This window comes from Medicago truncatula, chromosome 4 (assembly GCF_003473485.1).
Source record: "Medicago truncatula cultivar Jemalong A17 chromosome 4, MtrunA17r5.0-ANR, whole genome shotgun sequence".
In the NCBI taxonomy this organism is placed as follows: Eukaryota; Viridiplantae; Streptophyta; class Magnoliopsida; order Fabales; family Fabaceae; genus Medicago; species Medicago truncatula.
In genome coordinates, this window is record NC_053045.1 from 26,003,409 (window position 1) to 26,025,075 (window position 21,667).

At 32.2% G+C, this 21,667-nt stretch overlaps 3 protein-coding genes across 4 annotated transcripts; all 3 read left to right on the forward strand.

The window, feature by feature from the left end:
- Positions 1–481: 481 nt before the first annotated feature.
- LOC25492158 (protein HAIKU1) lies at positions 482–1,912 on the forward strand. Its single transcript, XM_013600226.1, has one exon. The coding sequence runs from the start codon at positions 482–484 to the stop codon at positions 1,910–1,912; it is 1,431 nt and encodes a 476-aa protein (XP_013455680.1).
- Positions 1,913–5,362: 3,450 nt separating this feature from the next.
- Positions 5,363–6,322, forward strand: LOC25492159 (protein HAIKU1). Its single transcript, XM_013600227.1, has one exon. It carries the CDS (start codon positions 5,363–5,365, stop codon positions 6,320–6,322), a length of 960 nt encoding a protein of 319 aa, XP_013455681.1.
- Positions 6,323–10,865: 4,543 nt separating this feature from the next.
- On the forward strand, positions 10,866–16,728 carry LOC25492160 (cellulose synthase-like protein H1). 2 transcript variants are annotated; one of them, XM_024781513.2, is made up of 9 exons: positions 10,866–11,244; positions 12,380–12,704; positions 12,856–12,978; positions 13,700–13,816; positions 13,906–14,118; positions 14,420–14,528; positions 14,622–14,809; positions 14,977–15,327; positions 16,053–16,728. In XM_024781513.2, exons 1-9 carry the CDS (start codon positions 10,988–10,990, stop codon positions 16,602–16,604), a joined length of 2,235 nt encoding a protein of 744 aa, XP_024637281.1. In that variant the 5' UTR covers positions 10,866–10,987; the 3' UTR covers positions 16,605–16,728. The 2 variants fall into 2 exon arrangements, with proteins under 2 accessions (XP_024637281.1, XP_013455682.1); XM_013600228.3 differs by having other exon boundaries at positions 12,383–12,704.
- Positions 16,729–21,667: the final 4,939 nt, after the last annotated feature.

The window sequence follows — 21,667 nt, forward strand, 5'->3', positions numbered from 1 at the left end:
TGTATTTGCAATGAGTGTTCACGCTTTACACTTGAACACCTTGGTTAAATCAAATTTGTTTGACCTAAATTCCCTTCCAATTCATGTCCTTTTGTCATTGCTGACTCGGCAGAAAAACCTATAAAATCTCAGGGTTTTCTACCTCTACATTAGTCTTACTTTTTTCTCAGTTTTTTCTCATATCCTTCAAGGTCTCATCAATAGACTCTTGTGTCAAGGTTCATATGTGACCTAGCACAACAAACCACTCTCCAAGGGAAGGGTAATCTTTTTTGCATTTTCTCTTTCGGTTTCCTTGAGTGAACATGATGCTCAAGGATGGTATGTTTTTCCTTATCTCTCATTTTATAATTTTGGTTTGTGGTTTAGTTTTTTAATTGAGTCTATTTGTGTAATGGGTAATGTTTATTGTATTTTGATGGTGTTAATTTAATTTGTATACTGGGGGAATTTGATTGTGTAACTTTTTAGGTTGCTAAAAATGAAAAACTCGAAAAAGCATGATGAGAGGTTGGGTGTAAACGAAATAAGGAAGAACAAAAGAAAGATTTATTTTCAAGAAACTATTGATGTTGCGAACAATAGTACAACTAGTCAGTCAAACTTTTATGAGGTTCACAAAGATGAATTCAAGAGTTTAATTAAGAACATTACAGGAAATGAATCAAATGCATCAAGGCAACCAGTTCCGGTTCAGTTTTCGCCTCCAGTACCAAGACATCATGTGCATCCTATTTCTGGTCCTCTCCTTGTTAACAATTCACAAAGTAATCTTTCTGGGTTTCCAGTATCTACTTCCATGAGAAACTTTCAAGACTCAACGCCGCTGAACATTGGTAATTCAAGAGGTAACCAGTTCCAACCTTACCCTCCTCAATCACAAGCCTTGAACAATACAAATGTTCAAAATCATCCAATATTTCAATCTCAAAAACATTATTATCCTATCAATCATAGTAGCCAACTTGTGAATGGTATTCATTCCTCACAAACAAATTACAGTAACCAACTTGTGAAAGGCTTCCCTTCAACACAAACAAATGTGTCCAATCTTTCAACGTCTTTTCATGCTACCAATCCAACTTTTAATGTTAACACCAATAACCAACTTGTGAATGGTTTCCCTTCCTCACCAAAATATCAGGAAAATGTCACAAGGTTGCAGAAGATTCGGCCTCCACCATTGTCCACTGTGAGGATACCAATTTCGGTTAAGGTTCCGGCTCCAGTACCTCCTTCACAAGCTCCATACAATGCGCTGCTAGGACATCATGTGCAACCTATTACTCGTCCTTCTCTTGTTTACAATTCACAGAATAATCTTGTTGAGTCTCCAGTTTCTTCTTTCATGAGAAACTTTCAAGATCCAACATTGAACTTGGGTAATTCAAGAGGTAACCAGTTTCAACTATGGCCTCCTCAACCAAAAGTATTCAACAATATAAATGTTCAACATCAGCCAATAATTCAATCTCAGGAACATTTGTATCCTATGAATGGTAGTAACCAAGTTGTTAATGGTTTTCATTCTTCACAAACAAATGGTAGTAACCAACTTGTGAATGGTTTTCCTTCAACACAAACAAATGTGTCTAATCCTTCAGTGTTTCTGAATGCTACGAGTTCAACTTTGCCTATGAATATAAGCAACCAGCTTGTGAATGGATATTCTTCCTCACAAACGGAACCTCTATCACAAACTTCTGAATTTATGTTGACTTCACCAAAAAGTAACATGAATCATATATCCCCTCAATCACCTCATAGACCTTTACTGTCACCAAGCCTTTTTTCATCACCTTCATCACCTGAATACCCTTTCTATTCACATTTAATACCTGATCCTCCGTCTCCAATTTCTTCAAACCTTTTTCCTTATACTACAAGTCCCAAGAGGCCTGATTATCAATAGCCTTATCATGCTTCACTAAGGCTGCTCCATTCTAGTCAAGTTTATCTTAATTCACAACATCATATGAGATTTTTTTATTTAGGGATACTCTTTTGTGATATAAATAACTATATACAAGGGGATTTCTGGTTAAAATGTCTTATTTTATTTTATATTGCTTTACTAAGTATGGAATATATTTTTAAATATTGATCTTATTTGGCAAGTGATTTTTCAATAAAAGATATTATGGACTTCTTCAACATTTATATTCCTTTTTCTTCGAAAGGTTGTTTTAGATGATTTTATCTGCTAACATGAATTGAGGAAAATAAGAAGAAAAGTTACAACTTTTTTTTACCATATTTGAGTGAATTGACTAGCCTTCAGTTTTATGTATTTTCAATAAATGGAATGACATTTTAGGAATTATTTATGTTTTCATGATATATCAGACAAAAGAGAGTGTGTACGTATTAAAATAGTGTGTACGCATTAAAATTTATTTTATGAAATCAGAAATAATACTCCTTTCAAAGGATTTATTTATATATATTTCACACTATTAGAAAGTCTTATATTAAATTAGACTAGATTGCAAAATGAATTTATTGATATTTTTATAGATTTTGAAAGTACATGCATTGGCCTCTAATATTATTGGTTCAACATCGAGATATCAATTAAATTTGCTTATTTTGTATATCAATATTACATTTATGAGTCTAGTTTTGGTTTGATTTATATTCTATGTTTGAAACCACTAAAATATGACTTGTGACAAATATAATTCCCTGAACTCTCCTCTCGATTTTATTTTTAATATGTCTCCCTCACTAAAGCATGTATTTATAAAGTTTTTGTTGGTGTGTTATTAATAATTGGGCCTTTCCATGTTTTTTTTTCCTCTTTATTGGGCCTTTCCACGTTTTTTTGAGATTTACTTTACCCACCATGCTGCCTTCTCACGCGCCCTGCAAAAATTTCAATAATACCCCTGGTCCGGATTTCGTTTTCCAAACCAGATTTTAGTGTTTTCAGAAAATAAAATCCAGACGCATACGCTACGAATATTATGTGTCTTTCTTTAATGTCAAGGGTCTCTGTTGACCGTTATAGACCCCCGCATAACCTGCAATGCAATTGCAGGGGTAGTATGAGCGGTCAACAATGACCATGACACCACAAACACTCCTAAAAGCTACCTAAAAAACTTCAAAAAATTGAAGAAAATGTAAGAAAGGAGGTGCAGAAGAATGAAGGAAAATGTTGAAGATCCAAGAATTTTTATAGCCTTAAATAAGTCATAGGTCTTAATTACAGTCAAATAAAATGTATTCTATATTCAAAACCGTCAAAAAATGCATTCAAACTCCACTAACCGACCTAACCTTTGGTGAAACTTCACTGGCCAAAATGTTTCTGAGGGTTTTCAGATTTTATAGTCCGGAATGCATGAAGTTATTCCGGATTATAAAGTCCTTGGATCGTTTTCATTGCGAGTGCCTTAGAAAAAAAAAAGAACAAAGGTACATAAAGAAAATAGTTTTAGGTTCTTATATAATAAGATTAGTAATAGTTTTAGGTTCTTATGTAAAAAGCTTCAACATTTGTAATGTATTATTCATACATTAATAAAATGACTTCATTTTATCTTTGTGTTCTTTTTATTTCTGTTTTATATTCCTATGTGCAGTTATTTTACGAATTTCAAAGATTAAAATGAAAAAATTCTGGAAAATGATCGTTCCAGATTTTAAAAACCGAACGAATCTGGAAAACATTGACAATGCGTTTCGGAAAACTAAATCCGAACCAGGGGTCAAAGTGAAAAAAAAAATAGGGCGCGCGAGGAAAGGCATAGAAAAGGATTCTGATTTTACATGTTGGGCCGAGAAAAGGATTCTGATTTGGGCCTGCTAATACGAATTATTATACGCACCCCCACCTTTTTACTTAGTTTTGAAATATACACCCTCCAATAAAAAATGTTTTTGGGCCCCCTACGGGCAAGGGCCGTAGGCCGTCGCACTCCCGGCCTATGCCTAGGGCCGGCCCAGGTTGTGATATAGGTGTGTGGGGACATGAAAGAGAGAGGATGGAAGATAGTGTAAAACAATAATATAGTGTTGAGAGAGTAAGATAAGAATTTATTTCTTATTTAATCTAATGGATATAATCAACTTTCACATAGTGGAAAAAAAACTCCACTAACCCATGCTAAACCCAACATATGAAACACTTAGTATAGTTTTCTGAAAGATTGTATATTTTATTATTATTTTGTACTTTTCAATTCATGAACCATGTCCCAAGAATATTTTAAAATATTGATCAACATTTAATAGAATTTATTAAAAACTTTTCATTTATTTCGTACTTTTGTTCATTAAAAAGAATTCAACCACTGATCCTGCCTTGGTCAAATAGTCACTCACTAGAACTTAATTGAAGGAGTTTACCAATAAACTATAAGAATTTAATAGAAGTAAAAAGTTAAATAATTTGGTCAAATTTTTTTGTTCAGAAATAAAATTAATTCAACAAACAAAACTATGGGTTTTGACCCTCTTTTTCTAACAAAATAAAAACTGTAAAGTCTAAATAAAATAAAATAAAAATATATAATATGTATGTTTATTAAAAAAAAACCAAACAAAACGTCTGTGTACGTGTGTTTTTACAAATAAAAAAATATACCAAATATTTTTGACCCGTTTAATAATTTATTATATAGCAATCGTGTTGTAGTCAATATATATATATATTGTAAACCACATTAAATATTCTTATAAAAATATGAATAATCATGAAATTTTATAAACCACATTAAATATTTTTTTACTATATATAATAATATTTTTCACCTAACTTTTTAACAGAATTTTTTTTTTCAAAGTAGAAATAAAATAATTGTTTGTCAACCTTTTTTTATTTACAATGATTATTGACATTTTTTCATTTGAAAAACTTTGGTAATATCGAAATTATTTTTACCTAAAATACCCTCTCAATTCATTTCCCATTGACATTGCTGACTCAGCAAAAATATTCTATAAAGTGTTATTGGATTTTCTACTTCTTCACTCGTCTCACTTTTCTGAGTTTTTCCGTTATATCCTTCAAACTCTCATCAATAGACCCTTGTGTCAAGTTTCAATTTTTTTCTCATTTCTCACCCGTCTCACTTTGCTTTAAACAATACATAAACACATTTTTATTTTTATTTTTGAGAGGTTCTTTGATTAGTGAGTTGGGTAACAGAATGCTGAAGAATGATATATTTTTCTTCTTTCTTTTTAGGTATTGTTAATGTGATCAACAACCATAAATTTAGAATTTGAATTTGGGGTTGAGTTTTTTATTTGAGTTTATTTGTTAAATTATTTGTGTTTTTGTGTTTTTTGAGTATTATTATTAATTTGTTAAGTGGAGGATTTTGAATCTGTAACTTTTTTGGATTTACAAAAAATGGAAAATTCAAAAAAGCATAATGATAATTTGGGTTTAAACAAAATAGGGAAAAACATAAGAAATGGTTATTTTCAACAAACAATTAGTTTTGGCAATGATATCATAAGTAGCAGTAGACATCTTTATCCTGACTCTGATTTTTATGTAGTTCCCCAAGAAGAATTCAAGAGTTTTGTTCAGAATATTACTGGAAAACAATCCAATCAACCAAAATCTCAAGCTAAAGTTACAAGGTTACAGAAGAATCGACCTCCACCATTGTCCATTGTGAGGCCCCCAATCCCAGTTCAGGATTCGGTGCCTGCACCTCCTCCAATGGGTGCATACAATTCAATGTCGGGACATCCTGTACAACCAATTACTGGTCCTCCTTTTGTTTACAATTCAGAAAATAATCTTGTCGAATCTCCAATTTCTGCTTTCATGAGAAAATTTCAAGATTCAATGATGAAATATGACAATTCAAGAGGTAGCCAGTTTCAACCTTTCCCTCATCAACCACAAGTAGTCAACAATTTAGATGTCCAATATCAACCAATAATCCCATACCAGGAACATCATTATCCTATGAATGGTAGTAACCAACTTGTGAATGGTTTCCATGCCTCACAAACAAATGACAATAACCAAGTTGTGAATGGTTTCCCTTCAACACAAGAAAACGTGTCTAATCCTTCAATGTCTCCGATTGCTACCAATTCGAATTTCCTTGTGAACAACAGTAACCAACTTGTGAATGGGTTCCTTTCCTCACAAACAAATGGCCCTAGATCACCAACTTCTGAATTTTTATTGTCTTCACCGAATAGTAACATGAATTTTCTATCTCCTTCGCCATCATCTCCCGAATACCCTTTTTATCTACAAAATGGGATTTTAATCCCGGATCCTCCGTCTCCACTTTCTTCAGGTATATTTCCTTCTTTTACAAGTCCTAAGAGGTCAGGTTTTCAATAGACTTCTTCATGCTTCATTGAGGGTGCTCCATTCCAACCAATTTTATCTTAATTCAGAGTCTCAAGCTTTTTTCTTTATGTAGTGATACTCTTTTGTAATATAAATAACTATACAGAGAATTGCTTGTTGAAATTCCTTATTTATGGTTATATGTGTTTAATACTATATGTAATATACTTTTAAGTAATAATATTATTTGGCAAGTAATTTTGAAATAAATGATATTATGTACTTCTTCATCATTTAGATTCCTATTTCATCGATGGTTGTTTTGGAAGAATTTATTTGCTTACATGAATTTAGAAAAAGAAGAAAAATTACAACTTTTTTAGCAAATTTTAGTGAATTTAAAAGCCTTCGTTGGATTTATGTATTCTCAGTAAATGAAATGAACATATCAAGAAATGTTTATGTTTTCGTCATCTATTAGACGAAAGAATGATTACATACATATTAAAATTCATTTTATGAAATCACGAATGTTACTCTTTTCATAGGATTCCTTTAAGGTTTTAATTAGAATAACAATGTATGAAAGAGAAAGTGTGTACTCTAATGTGTGTTCAAGTGTGCAAGACCATATAATTCATTTCTGACTTCAAAATCATGTTTTTGGTTCGAATACAACAAGATCCGAGCTTAAGGAAAGCATTATGGTACTCAAGAGAAGCATTGGAAACATATGATGATTTGAAAGAAGATCTAAAGAAAGGTAAAGATAAAGTCAAAGCTCTTATCAAAAGATGTTGTGAAGACTATGTTATGAACAAGCTCTAGTGAATTCCGCCTCTGAAGAAAACAAGTTTTGATGATGTCATCAGTCTGGGTGACTTTGACCAATTTTGCTTTCCTATGATGGAAGGTCACTTTCAACCTTTGATAGTACAGTTTGTCTTCTTCTAACCACGTGCAGAAACAAGCAGAGAAATTTAATAGCAAAGAGAATGTAACGTATCATTCCATAAGAAGCAAGGGATTTCTCAAGTACTACTCAACGACATTATCCAATTGAAGAAATATTTTCAAATTTGAACAAAATCTTATCAAGAAAGATTTTGATGAGTTGGCCAGCATCAAACAACGACTCTAATATTTCTCTCCTATAAGAACTTGATAAAGTTTAAAGAAATCAAGTGATTGAGAATTATTATAAGTGTCAAAACTCTGTCAAATTCTAAAGCACTCAAACGCATACAAAATTCTTACAAACTTAGTATCTTAGAATTGATTAAGTGTCATAAGTTTCTTAAGCATTAAGATAGTTTACCACAAAATTTAAGTGTGTCAAAACTCTGTCAAATTATATAGTGCACAAAAACTTAAAAAAATTCTTAAAAAATTTCAATCCTAGAATTTCTTAAGTGTCAGAAGTTTATTGAGCTTTAAGTTAGTTTACCACTCTCTGATTATCAAAGTGTAAACATGACTAAATTTATTTATAAACTCTTATTGTGGATGTCCTCAAGTGTGAGGCAAGAAAATCTTAGACTTGTATGTCTAAGTAATTGTCATCTTGTGTGCTTATAGTGTAAAATTTGTTGGATGTGCGGGATGGACCAGGATAATTCCTCTCTCTCTCTCTCTTTCTTTCTTTCTCTCTCTCTCTCTCTCCCCTCTCTCTCTCTCTCTCTCTCAATTGAATCTTCTGATTGTGTTTTTATCACCTTCACATATAACACCACCTAATACAAAACATTGGGTTTCATTGTCATCTTGTGTCTAAGTAATTGTCATCTTGTGTGCTTATAGTGTAAAATTTGTTGGATGTGCGGCTCTCTCTCTCTCTCTCTCTCTCTCTCTCTCTCTCTCTCTCTCTCTCTCTTCTCTCTCTCTCTCTCTCTCTCTCTCTCTCTCTCTTCTCTCTCTCTCTCTCTCTCTCTCTTCTCTCTCTCTCTCTCTCTCTCTCTCTCTCTCTCTCTCTCTCTCTCTCTCTCTCTCTCTCTCTCTCTCTCTCTCTCTCTCTCTCTCTCTCTCTCTCTCTCTCTCTCTCTCTCTCTCTCTCTCTCTCTCTCTCTCTCTCTCTCTCTCTCTCTCTCTCTCTCTCTCTCTCTCTCTCTCTCTCTCTCTCTCTCTCTCTCTCTCTCTCTCTCTCTCTCTCTCTCTCTCTCTCTCTCTCTCTCTCTCTCTCTCTCTCTCTCTCTCTCTCTCTCTCTCTGAGAAACCTGTTGCAAAAGAATTTGATGAGACTTATTATAGATAAATTTTTCATATGAGGCAAATATATATTATATTAAAAAATTATTGGAGAAAATTTATACAACGAATACAATAAGTACTTGATACCAAACACCAAAGCGAGAGCAAAAAGAGAACTACAGAACAAGGAAAAGGTAAAACTTAACATACCTACAACAAGCAAATAACATAGCTGTAACTTTCACTTTTCACTCATAGTAAATACGGGAGTGACCAGAGGTATTACCTAGAAACCACTTATACAAATTGTTCGACAATCACTAAAAATCAATGTCATTTTGGAGAAAATAAATTAACTAACAAGATTTTTAAATAGACCGCACAGTAATGTCAAACCAAAATCAACCTTAGCTTAACCCTAGTCCCCTCCCTGAGAGCCATAACACTACAAACAAACATAACATATCTAAGGTGAGTTATATGATATTTTTATGATAAGGCGAGTTTCATGTTTCTAAATATATTTGCTAGAAGTGGTAGTGTTTTTAATTTATAATCTTGCTTTAATTTGTACTATGATTAGTAGTACTTTGAATTTGTCTCTAATATAATATAATTGCTTGTTTAATGGTGTTTTCTGCTATATATGCAGGTGGTGGAGAGTGAACGAAATTTGAAAATGAATGATGATTTGCCTGCTTGTTTTGGATAAAAATGTTGAGACGGCCAAGAAGATAGATGAAGACTGCATGCTACCATAGAAGATTTTGATCTTTATGATAACTAATTAGTTGTAACTTAGAGATGTCCATGTTATGATATTAGTGGCCATACATTTCTAACTTTTATGCTATATATACATATATTTTTTATGATATGTTTAAGTTTTATTTGATAAATAATATTCTCAATTTTAATGTGCCAAAAAATATATATATATATATATTTCCCTTAGAAAAATTATATATATATATATATATATATATATATATATATATACAACACTATCTATAAAAAAAAATAAAAAACTCTGACAAAGAAAATAAAAAAATCTGACCAAAAAAAATAAATAATGATTTTTCCAGCGCTTTTTTTATGCATAAAGCGCTATCTAAACCTAGTGTTACATAGCGTTTTAAAATAAAAGATGCTATTTTTTACTAGTGTATGCAGTATTTTAAACGCCTTTTAGATGGCATTTATTATTGAAAGCGCTAACTAAGTAGAATCTTTGCTAGCGCTTTTTGACAAAAAGTGCTATATAAACCCATTTTTGTAGTAGTGACATCACTAACTCCCACTTCAACCACGTATAAATATTATACCACACCCGAAGACCGAACTCACAATGTACAAACAAATGACCAAACGACTACACCAAAGAGCCACAAAACACACATGAGATACTTCTAGGATCCACAATAACCCTCTATTAGAAAAGAATTTGATGAGTAGGAATCCTATCCTGAAGTTACTTCTAACAGAAGATGATGACCTTAGGATAGGGGTCATCAACTCTTCTATACCTTAGTCAAAATTTGGGCTTCCTCCTCAGTATGATCTCCTCCACCCTGGGAGGCTCTAAAGAAAACCGAATAAGCTAAACTAACCAAATAAATGTCTTTGGCATCAAGACCAAGCCCGAAAATCCTCTACAAATGAGAAAGTGGCCTTGAGGATAACCATGACCAAGTTAGCCACCAACTTAGCTTTTAAACAAAGCTAATTAGTTTTTAATTTTATCTCCATTTCCAAGCTATTTTATATTTCTTACGTTTGAGTTCTTCATCAAAGTTTATTAAATTTGATTCATTTTATTCATAAATCAACAAGTTCAATAAAAATATTTCAAAGTAATTAGATTTAAGTTAGTTCGATTCATTATGGGTCATTGTATATGTTTTGGACTGAGTTAAGAGTCATTTCTTCAACAGACTGAGTTGCCTTAAGTAAATAGCACTCACGCTGATTATGACATGGACTTTCCCTAAATTCACAAAATTAGGGTTGGATAAGCTATATGGATGACCATACCAGACTCAAGGTTTACTTATCCGTATCTACACACAGACGTCCTTCGAGGACGATTGTCAGAATAAAGCCTTCCATATAAAGGCTTACACATGGTCTCATTTCATGTGCACACTTTTATACCCTAAAAATCTCGCATATTCAGCTCATTCTTATTTAATCTTCAAATTGTTTGGAGGTACACTACCCCCTCTAAAGAAGAAGGAAGATATTGATCGAATTTTGCCAACTCAAAACAAAACCATCACCATCACCACAATGTCGTAGATCTCTGGTCCTGGATCAATATACAATAGATTCTGAATGTATTAAAATATCAATATTTAATTCTCTTTGTATTTCGTACTTACTTTAAAAAAGCTAAATTCTATAGATTTGGTAGTCACAATATTAAAACAAAATTGTGACCAAGCAAACAACTCTCTTTTTCTTTAAATATTGCATCACCTCCTTATACACATGCATACAAAAAATTTCTTATCACCTTAGCTAAATTCAATGGCCAACCCAAACTCTCTTCCACTCTATGAAAAATATTGGTACAAACACAATTACAAAAGGGTATTAGATAGCTTGATTTTAATCCTCCTTTTGTTGTTGCTTGGTTACCGTGTTATGTATGTGAACAACTACTCTATTCCTTGGTTTATTGCTTTGATTTGTGAAACATGGTTCACCTTATCTTGGATTTTCACCATCTCCACTCAATGGAGTCCAGCCTTTATTAAAACCAACCCTGACCGTCTCCTCCAAAGGTATTTGACTATTAATTTCCCTTTAGTATCTAACTGTAAATATACCTTCATAACAACTACACCCTCCAGTCACTAATATAAACAAAATTTTGGTTTTTAGATTCATTCATTAAATAACGTATATAGACTATAATAAAGACTACATATAATCTACATATATCATTTAATGAATGAATCTAAAAATCAAATTTTTGTTTATCTTAGTGATCGGAGGGTGTATTTTATCATCATCAACCTAATTAATGATTTATTTCCTTAAAAGCTTTAATACTTACTTCCTCAAATCACTATTATAACAAAAATACATTTTTTATGTTTATTGAAGAGCTGGTGTATCTAGTCTATAATATAGACCAGATACATTGGTTATTCAATAAACCTAAAAAGTCATTTTTAATTTATAATAGTAATCGGATGGAGTAATTAACTATAAGTACATACATATATATTTTTTACGAGCAATGTTATATATTAAGAAAATTTCAAGAATGACATGGCAGAATAATCACCCTTAGATTTTATCAAGAAATAGTCCTGAAATTAATGTTAGCCAATAAAATCTCAGCCTGGCCGGAAATCATGGGATGATGGGTGTTATATGTATTTTTTTTATGAAAGGTTAATAAATGAGACTGAAATCTAAAGGTAATTATTATGTCATGTCATTCTTAAATCTTTCTTGATAAAATCATTCTTAATATCTAGCATTTTTCAATTTTTAGATTAAGTTTTCATTCAAAAACGCTTTTAAACCTTCCCTCAAATGGCATATATTTATGGGCTTTAAGTGTTATGATATAAAAATTAGACTTAAATATACTTTCGATCTTCCTATTTTAGTTGATCCTGAATTTTAGTCTCTATTTTCAAATTCGAGTTTATGGTCCCTCAGTTTCTCACATTTTTCTATTTTGTTCGCAATTTATACTTTTCACCCAAAAATTAATTATTTTTGACCCCAAAAGTGGTATTTTTTGCTCTAGTTTTGATATTAAATATAAAACACAGAAATATCACTACTGGGGACCGAAAATCACCACTAATGTCTGATACTTGGTGTATTCAATAGATAACTTTTTTCATAGATAATTTTTTTAATAGTAATAGATATATGGTGTTTTTTTGTCAATTCAAGCAGTGTGCAAGAACTTCCAGCAGTGGATTTATTTGTGACAACAGCAGACGATGAGTTAGAACCAGCAATCATCACAATAAACACTGTTTTATCACTATTAGCACTTGATTACCCATCTCACAAGCTAGCTTGTTACGTTTCTGATGATGGTTGTTCTCCTCTAATCTTCTATGCTCTTCACAAAGCTTCAAAATTTGCAAAACATTGGGTACCATTTTGTAAAAAGTACAATGTACAAATTAGGGCTCCTTTTAGATATTTTTGTGATGACAACGATTGCACGACCAATGATGAAGAATTCAGACAAGAATGGTTACAGATGAAGGTACGTAACAAGTTTTATTTTTTTATATAGGAAAGGTAAGTAACATGTTGTTGCCGGTGATAATAATAATGCAATGTTGATTCTGTTGACAAGATAAAGATTTGTCTGACCACAAAATGTTAAACGGTTTTTGTTTCTCTTATGTTGACAGGATTTGTATGAAAATCTTAGCCATAAAATAGATGTGGACCCAAAATCTATTCCAAGCTTACTTGAAGAAGAGTTTGCAGTTTTCTCAAATACTAACCGGACAAATCATCCAGCCATAATCAAGGTATTGTTTTTGGACCGGGCTCCCGGCAGTCGGCAACCACACATATTCACATTTTTTTTTTGTGGTGGCCGGGATTCGAACCTGAACCTTACATATATTATGCATTGTCCATACCAACTGAGCGACACATTCACGTGGTTTAGATTCAAGTTTGATATTTTAAATTATACAATGAAAATAAAATATATTTTTATTTATCTATTTGATTTTGATGAAACGTTCATCAATATTGAAACACTCCCTTCGTTTTAAAATATGTGTGGTTTTAAGTATTTACATACAAATTAGGAATACAATAAAATATTATCAAAAGAAATTACACTTTTACGAAATTATCTTTATTATCTATTGATGTATTTTTAACAATCATAAATACAAAAATAAATATAATGATTTAAAAGTAAACGGCACGATATCAAAATCTAATTAATTCCAAGTTGAAAAGTGAAAATAACATTAATTTTGAAACATTCTTTCAAAAAAAATAAAAAAAATTTGAAACATAAATATTATTTGCTAAAGTAACATTCATCATGAAATTACCTTTATTAAGTAATATTATGATTTAACTTACATAATACTTGCAAACACAATACTGGCGCTCCTTGCAAAAACTTAATTAATTTTGTTCAAAAATAGTTTACCTTAATTACCAGTTAATTAAATAACAAGAGAAAGCATGTCTAACAAAACATTAATGCTCACATCATGAATTTATAAGGTTATATGGGAGAACAAGGAAATGGCTGAAGATGGATTGCCACATTTGATCTACATATCTAGAGAGAAGAGGCCAAAGCAACCACATCATTTCAAAGCCGGTGCCATGAATGTGTTGGTAAATTCTTTGAACTATGCTCACAATTACCAAAACCCTAACATATTTTCAATTTGTATTTGAACTATGATCTCATTGATTATATTCAGACAAGAGTCTCTGGGTTGATTACCAATGCACCCTTCATGTTGAACGTGGATTGTGACATGTTTGTAAACAATCCAAATATTGTTATGCATGCCTTGTGCATTTTGCTTGACTCCAAAGGGGAAAAAGAAGTAGCTTTTGCTCAATGTCCCCAGCAATTCTATGCTACACTCAAAGACGATCCTTTTGGAAATCAAATGGCAATTTTGTATAAGGTAAGTGTAATTTGATAATACAAAGTTATAAAATACACCATCTGATCGTTATTATAAGCAAAAACTCACATATTTGGTTCATTGAATAAATGATGTATGTAGTTGATAATGATAATATAGACTACATATATCATTTATTGAATGAATCTAAAAAATAAAGTTTTACTTATAACAATGATCGAATGGTGTAGTAATTAACCTTTGTTAATTACTATCTTAAGTTGGATGTTTTATGAATAAGTTATTTCATTTATTACTCATTAATTTTATCAATTCAATTTTTAACTAATGTAAATTACAGTACCTTGGAGCAGGATTAGCAGGACTGCAAGGAATTTTCTATGGAGGAACGAACTGCTTTCATAGAAGAAAAGTTATTTATGGCCTCTCTCCGGACGATGTAGAAAAGGGTACATATATATATGTTACGAATTTAATTAGGGTTTTTCTATCATGTTTTGACTGTTTTTTGGTTACCCTACACTCTCAAACCAATGTTGCAGGAAACAACTTATCTGAAGTGGAGTTAAAACAAAAATTTGGAACTTCAAAGGAACTTATGAAATCAGTTGGTCATGCTTTGGAAGATAGGACCTATTCAGCTAGCGATATTAGTGTTAACAAAGCTGTTGAGGAAGCTATTCATGTTGCTTCTTATGGATATGAATACGGCACGGGTTGGGGTAAACAGGTTTGTCATACAAACTTGTACAAACGTGATAGACGCTTGTGTTTTGTTTTGTTTTGTTTTGTTTGCTTGCTCTGTGCGTCTTGTGCAGATGTAGCGGTTAATAAATTTTGGTTGTTTCAAAAAAAAAACTATAACAGGAAATTGGATTGATCTTGTTGGAATTTTAGGTGGGTTGGATGTATGGAACAATGACTGAAGATATACTAACTGGGCTGACGATACACAAAAAAGGTTGGAGATCGGAATTATGTACACCGGATCCAATAGCCTTCACAGGTTGTGCTCCAATTGATGGCCCCACCTGTATGGCTCAACATAAGAGATGGGCCACCGGAATGCTCGAGATCTTCTTTAGCAAACATTGTCCTGTTTTTGGTGCCATTTTTGATAAACTTTCTTTTAGGCAATTCTTAGCTTATATGTGGATCATGAACTGGGGATTCAGTCCAGTTGCTCAAGTATGCTATGCTTGTCTCGTTGCATATTGCATCATTACCAACTCTTATTTCCTGCCAAAGGTGAGCATTGAAAAACACAAACACAATACAATTTTACCTTGTTTATAATAACTTATATGTAGCACCGACACTTCATATTAAAAGCATGTTTGACGTCACTAACACTAACACCATATTTAAACATATGATTACATTCAATCACATTCATATTTAAAAGTACTACGGATCACTGATGTCTACGTGCTGTTTTCATCGTTATTGTATTTAGTGTTCATGTATGTGTGTTTGTTGTTTATAGCATCATAATTTTGTTAGAAATATTACATTAGAGCTTCTTATTGAAGAATCAAACATAGTTTCTATAATTCATGCATGTAAATGTTATTCACGCAAAAATACTATCAAAATAATAAATGTAGTGAGTTATGTGTAACTTTAAGATAAATATGTACTCCATCTGTTTCAAAATATAAGCAAATTTTACTTTTTAGGTTCATTCAATTAATGATGTATGTGGTCCATATTTTGAACCACATATATCATTAATTGAATGAATCTAAAAAGTAAAATTTGCTTATATTTTGAGACGGAGGGAGTATAACAGTATAATGTTTCCTTTTATTGTTATTGAATTTGTGAAAAATGTAGGGCTATATATAGATTTATGCTCACATAATAACACATAATTATTTTTTTTTTGAAGGAATAACACATAATTATGTTTTTTACTTTCTATTTATTCCAACTCTGCAGATCAATTTTATATTAACATGTATTCAATACAGGATTGGGGAATGTATATTCCTACTGCAATATTTGGGATTTACAAAGTATATACTCTATACGAATACTTGGCCTCAGGACTGTCAATTAAAGCATGGTGGAACAATCAAAGGATGTCGAGAATAACACCTATGAATGCTGGATTCTGTGGATTTATTACCGTCCTACTCAAATTGTTAGGAATATCTAACACTGTTTTTGACATAACAAAGAAAGAACTTCCTCCCTCTAGGGATGATCGACATGATAAGAATGCCGGTAGATACACTTTCAACGAGTCGTTAGTTTTCTTGCCAGGAACTACCATCTTGTTGTTGCAATTGACAGCAATATTTATCAAGTTGTTTGGATTTCAGCCACAAGGACTAAGTCGGAATTATGAGTGTGGACTGGCTGAAATGTTGATTAGTGTGTATTTGATCATATGTTACTGGCCATTTTTGAGAGGACTATTTGAAACGGGTAAATTTGGAATTCCTTTGTCTACAATATGCAAAGGAGCAACTTTGACATGTATTTTTGTATGTCTAAGTAGAAGGACAATTTCTGGTTGATATATCTTGTCTAGAATATAGATGGCGTGATCATATCGTGTCATAATATTTGTTTAGACATTTCCTTACAAATTGTAAATTATTTAATGCTAGTAAAATATTCAAAAAGTGTTTTCTTACCAAAGTGTAGTACTTGTCCAAGACTGCAAACATTGCACTTGTGGATTCTTGTTTGGGATGAGTTTCATTAGAAAAAATGCAGCTTATTCTTTTTACAATCATGTTTGAATAAAAAGGCTTATTAGGTTTAAGTGTTTCCTACCTATTCTTGATCAAGTGGGATAAATCCATTCTAATAGATCATAATTAATCAATGGATAAGGATTGAGACGAGATATATTTTTTTAAGCTGAAATCATTGACTCTTCATAAACATCATCTAGTAATTGAAAGAATTAATCGATTAGATTACTATTTGTTTAATTAAATCAAATGCCTAGTCGGTTAGTTTGAAAAGAAAAAAATTAATCGTTAATATTGTTCAATCAGAAACATAAATAAGTTATTTGATTGGATTTGTGAATTTGCTTAGAAGTATAATTTATTTGCATAATGGCAACAATATTTTAAATCTTTTGATGATTGGAGACATATTGTGGTGATCCTAACCTATATTACCTAAATTCTCAATGGTTTTAAAGGTTCTTCGTTTATTGAATCTTTAGACGTCATCGTACATAATCTTCCTCTAGGTATTTCTACAAACGGGCAGTCCTATCTCGTCTATCTTACCAAGGATAAAAGAAGAATAAAGTTACTATGCTGATTTAAGTCCCCCAAAGTTACTACAATTTCCCTAATTACCGTAATCGTTATCTTAGTTACTTCCTGATTTAGGTAGGTTTACACCAATATTAGGTAAGTCACTTCCTCAAGTACCGTTATCTCAGGAACGGTTCGCATTCAGAAGAAATAATTCACATAATAAAAATAAATTAAATAATTCAACAAATAAAATAGAGGTTCATCTTAGAACCCTTCCCTAGGGTTTAGTTACTCATGTAACTAAAGACAAATGACAAAAGAAATAAAACATACACTAGAGACTTATAGTGAGGAGAGACTCCTCCCTTGAAGATCTAGTGCTTGCTTTCCTCTTGAATCAATTCGTTCTAAATGAAAAATTCTGAATGAGAGAAGTTGTATTTATAGGCTTGGTTTCCACCTGGTTTGGGCTTGAAAAATGGGATTTTTTTTTCACTTAAAAGTAGTAAAAAAAAAAACGTTTTGTCCCGCTCCCAGCATGCTAGGGGCACATGAGTGCAAAAACCCAAGCCCATGGTGCATGGTGCATGCCGGGGGCGCATCAGTGCTATTTTCCTGCAGGTAAATGTTTGTTTCTTCGTCTTTTGGGTGTTTCCTTCCTTATAGGATGTCTTGTAACTTGGAAAAAGAATTCCTCCCCTAGTAATGTCTTATGAGGCCTCTTGAATCGTCATTCATAGTCTTCCCATGATCTTCACAAGTCTTCAAGATGTTTTGTTATGCCGATTTGCATGATTTCTTCTTGAATTACATCAAAACACCCTAGAATTGCTATGTTTTGAAATAAAAATACTAGAATTACATGACTCAAATGAAAAACATTATGAAATGTCGAGAAAATCATAGGCGATTGTTCTAATACTCCTTTATTTTGGATTAAAACTAAATAAAAAATGACTGAAAAATATGCTTAGAATAACATAAGATGATCTGTCATCAGATACTAAAAAAAGAAAATAAAAAAAGAATCTATAATACTGTTGCGAATTCGTTGAAAATCACACCAATAACAACTTGATGTGTGGAGCAAGGGATAATCAAGCAATCAAACCAAAGTGTATGGAACAATTATAATCACATGCCAAAAGTAGAAAACAACAGCGAGAAAAAGAAGAGAGAACACAAAAGAATTTGTTGACCCAGTTCGGTCCAAATTGACCTAGTCTGGGGGAGAGAGCAGCCCTCCGATCCACTATATGATGAGTAACGTTACAAAAGAGAAATCAATGGGTTACAAGAATAAGTCTCCCGCCTAATTCTACCCAAAGTCCCAGTCTCTTCCTGTAACCAAGAGACTCAATCCTAATAGTGTTTCCCAAGGTGAATCAACCCTCAAAACCTAGTGTTTGTTTCAAAGAGACAAACCCTAGTTTTGTTGTTGCCTTTCTAAACCCTTGTTTCAGCCCCCTCTATCTCTCTCAAAGTTTGCTCTGATACAAGGTCTATATTTATAGTAAAAGTATAACTCATAAATTTGGAACAAATACCACACTGAAGATACTTTTTTTTTTCTCCTTCAGTGAAAGAATATTTGCATCAAAAATATAATATTCCCTTTCAAAATATATTTGCATCAAATCGTTCTTCGTACGGTACAAAAATATATTTATTGTCCATAAATATATTTTCAGCACAAAATATATTTAAAACAAATCTTTTATATTTTTAGCAACAATATTCTCCATCCATCAAATTTGTAGTCATACTACAACAAATACTTTAAGTTATGAATGAGAAGGGTCCGATCATCGTTGGATATAATTGATATGCAAATGGTAAAGTGAACTCTAAATATATGTTTTAGGGAGGTCGAGGTATTAAAAGTAAAACTAAGATGGGAGTTCAAAGAATTACATTATCACAAGTCATGTTACTTGTTTGACACATAGAACAGAAATCAAATTAAAACTAAATTTGACAAACTTCTAGCTGAACTCAGTATGGTAATATTGATATAACAAATAAGCAAATTTAATTGATATCAAGATATTGAATAAATAATGTGAGAGGCTAATACATGTACTTTGAAAATCTGTAAATATGTTAGTAAATTTAATTTGCAAAATTTAGTCTAATTTGATTTAAAACTTTTCAAGAGTGCAGCAGTTTGCAAAAACATAAATATTTCTTGATATGTGCATTCCTTATACTGAGAATATATAAACCAAATGAAGGCTAGTCAATTCACGAAAATTTGCAAAAAAATGTTGTAATTTTTCTTCTTTTTCTTAATTCATGTAAAAAAACAAATTCTTCCAAAACAGCCATCGATGAAATATGAATCTAAATGATGAAGAAAAACATAATATCGTTTCTTTGAAAATTACTTGCCAAAGAAGATTATTACTTAAAAATATATTACATACAATAGTAAACACATATAACAATAAAATAAGAAATTTCAACAAGCAATCATCTGTATAGTTATTTATATTACAAAAGAGTATCACTACATTAAAAAGAAAAGAAAAAAAACTAGCTTGAGACCTTGAATTAAGATCAGATTGGCTGGAATGGAGCACCCTCAATGAAGTATGAGGATGTCTATTGAAAACCTGTCCTCTTAGTACTTGTAAAAGAAGGAAAAATGCCTGAAGAAAGTGGAGACGGAGGATCCAGGCTTAAAATCCACTTTGTAGATGTGGATAAAAAGGTTATTCGGGAGATGATGGCGAAGGAGGTAGCAAATTCATATTACTAGCTACTCGGTGAAGACAACAAAAATTCAGAAGTTGGTGATCGAGGGCCATTTGTTTGTGTGGAAGGGAAACCATTGACAAGTTTGTTACTATTGTTCACAAGGAACTTCGGATTGGTAGCAACCATAGACATTAAAGGATTAGACACGTTTTCTTGTGTTAAAGGGAAACCATTCACAAGTTGGTTATTGTCATTTGTTTGTGAGGTATGGAAACCATTCACAAGTTGGTTACTACCATTCATAGGATAATGATGTTCCTGGTATGGAATTATTGGCTAATATTGGACATCTAAATTGTTGAATACTTGTGGTTGATGAGGGTAGGTTTGAAACTGGTTACCTCTTGAATTATCATATTCATCATTGAATCTTGAAATTTTCTCATGAAAGCAGAAATTGGAGACTCAAAAAGATTATTTTCTGAATTGTAAACAAAAGGATGACCAGAAATAGGTTGCAGAGGATGTTTTAAAAGTGAATTATATGCACCATTTGGAGGAGGTACAGGCTCTGAAACCTGAACAGGAATTGGTGGCCTAACAATTGACAACGGTGGAGGTCGATTCTTTTGTAACCTTGTAACCTTGGCCTGAGATTTTTCTGAATTGTAAACAAAAGGAGGATCAGTACTAGGTTGCATAGGATGTTCCAACAGTGAATTGTATGCACCAATTGGAGGAGGTGTAGGCTCCGAGCCTGAACTGGAATTGGTGGCCTCACAATGGACAATGGTGGAGATCGATTATTCTGTAAATTTGTAACCTTAGCATGAGATTTCAGTTGATTGGATTGTTTTCCAGTAACATTCTAAACAAATCTCTTGAATTCTTCTTGGCGAACCAAATAAAAATCAGAGTCAGGATAAAGATATATGCTGCTATTTATGATATCATTGCCAAAACTAATTGTTTGTTGAAAAGAACTCTTTCTTATGTTCTTCTCTATTTTGTTCAAACCCAAATTATCAAAATGTTGTTTTGAATTTTCCATTTTATTGTAAACCCAAAAAAGTTACAGATTCAAAATCCTCCACTTAACAAATTATTAATAATACCTGAAAAACACAAAAACACAAGCAATTTAATAAATAAACTCAATTAAAAAACGCAACCCCAAATTCAAATTCTAAATTTGTTGTTGTTGTTGATCACATACACAATACCTAATAAGAGAGAGAGAGAGAGAGAGAGAGAGAGAGAGGAGAGAGAGAGAGAGAGAGAGAGAGAGAGAGAGAGAGAGAGAGAGAGAGAGAGAGAGAGAGAGAGAGAGAGAGAGAGAGAGAGAGAGAGAGAGAGAGAGAGAGATCCTTCTTGAGCATTACGTTCACTCAACTCACTAATCAAATAACCTCTAAAAAAAACATTTTATAGATTGAAACGAACCTGAAAGAGGAATGAGAGGAAGATTGAAACTTGACACAAGCGTCTATTGATGATGAGACTTTGAAGGATATAACGGAAAAAGACAGAAAAGTGAGACGAGAGAAGAAGTAAAACCCGATAACACTTTATAGAATATTTCTGTTGAGTCAGCAATGTCAATGGAAAATGAATTGGGAATGTATTTTAGGTAAAATTAATTTTGATTTTACCAAAGT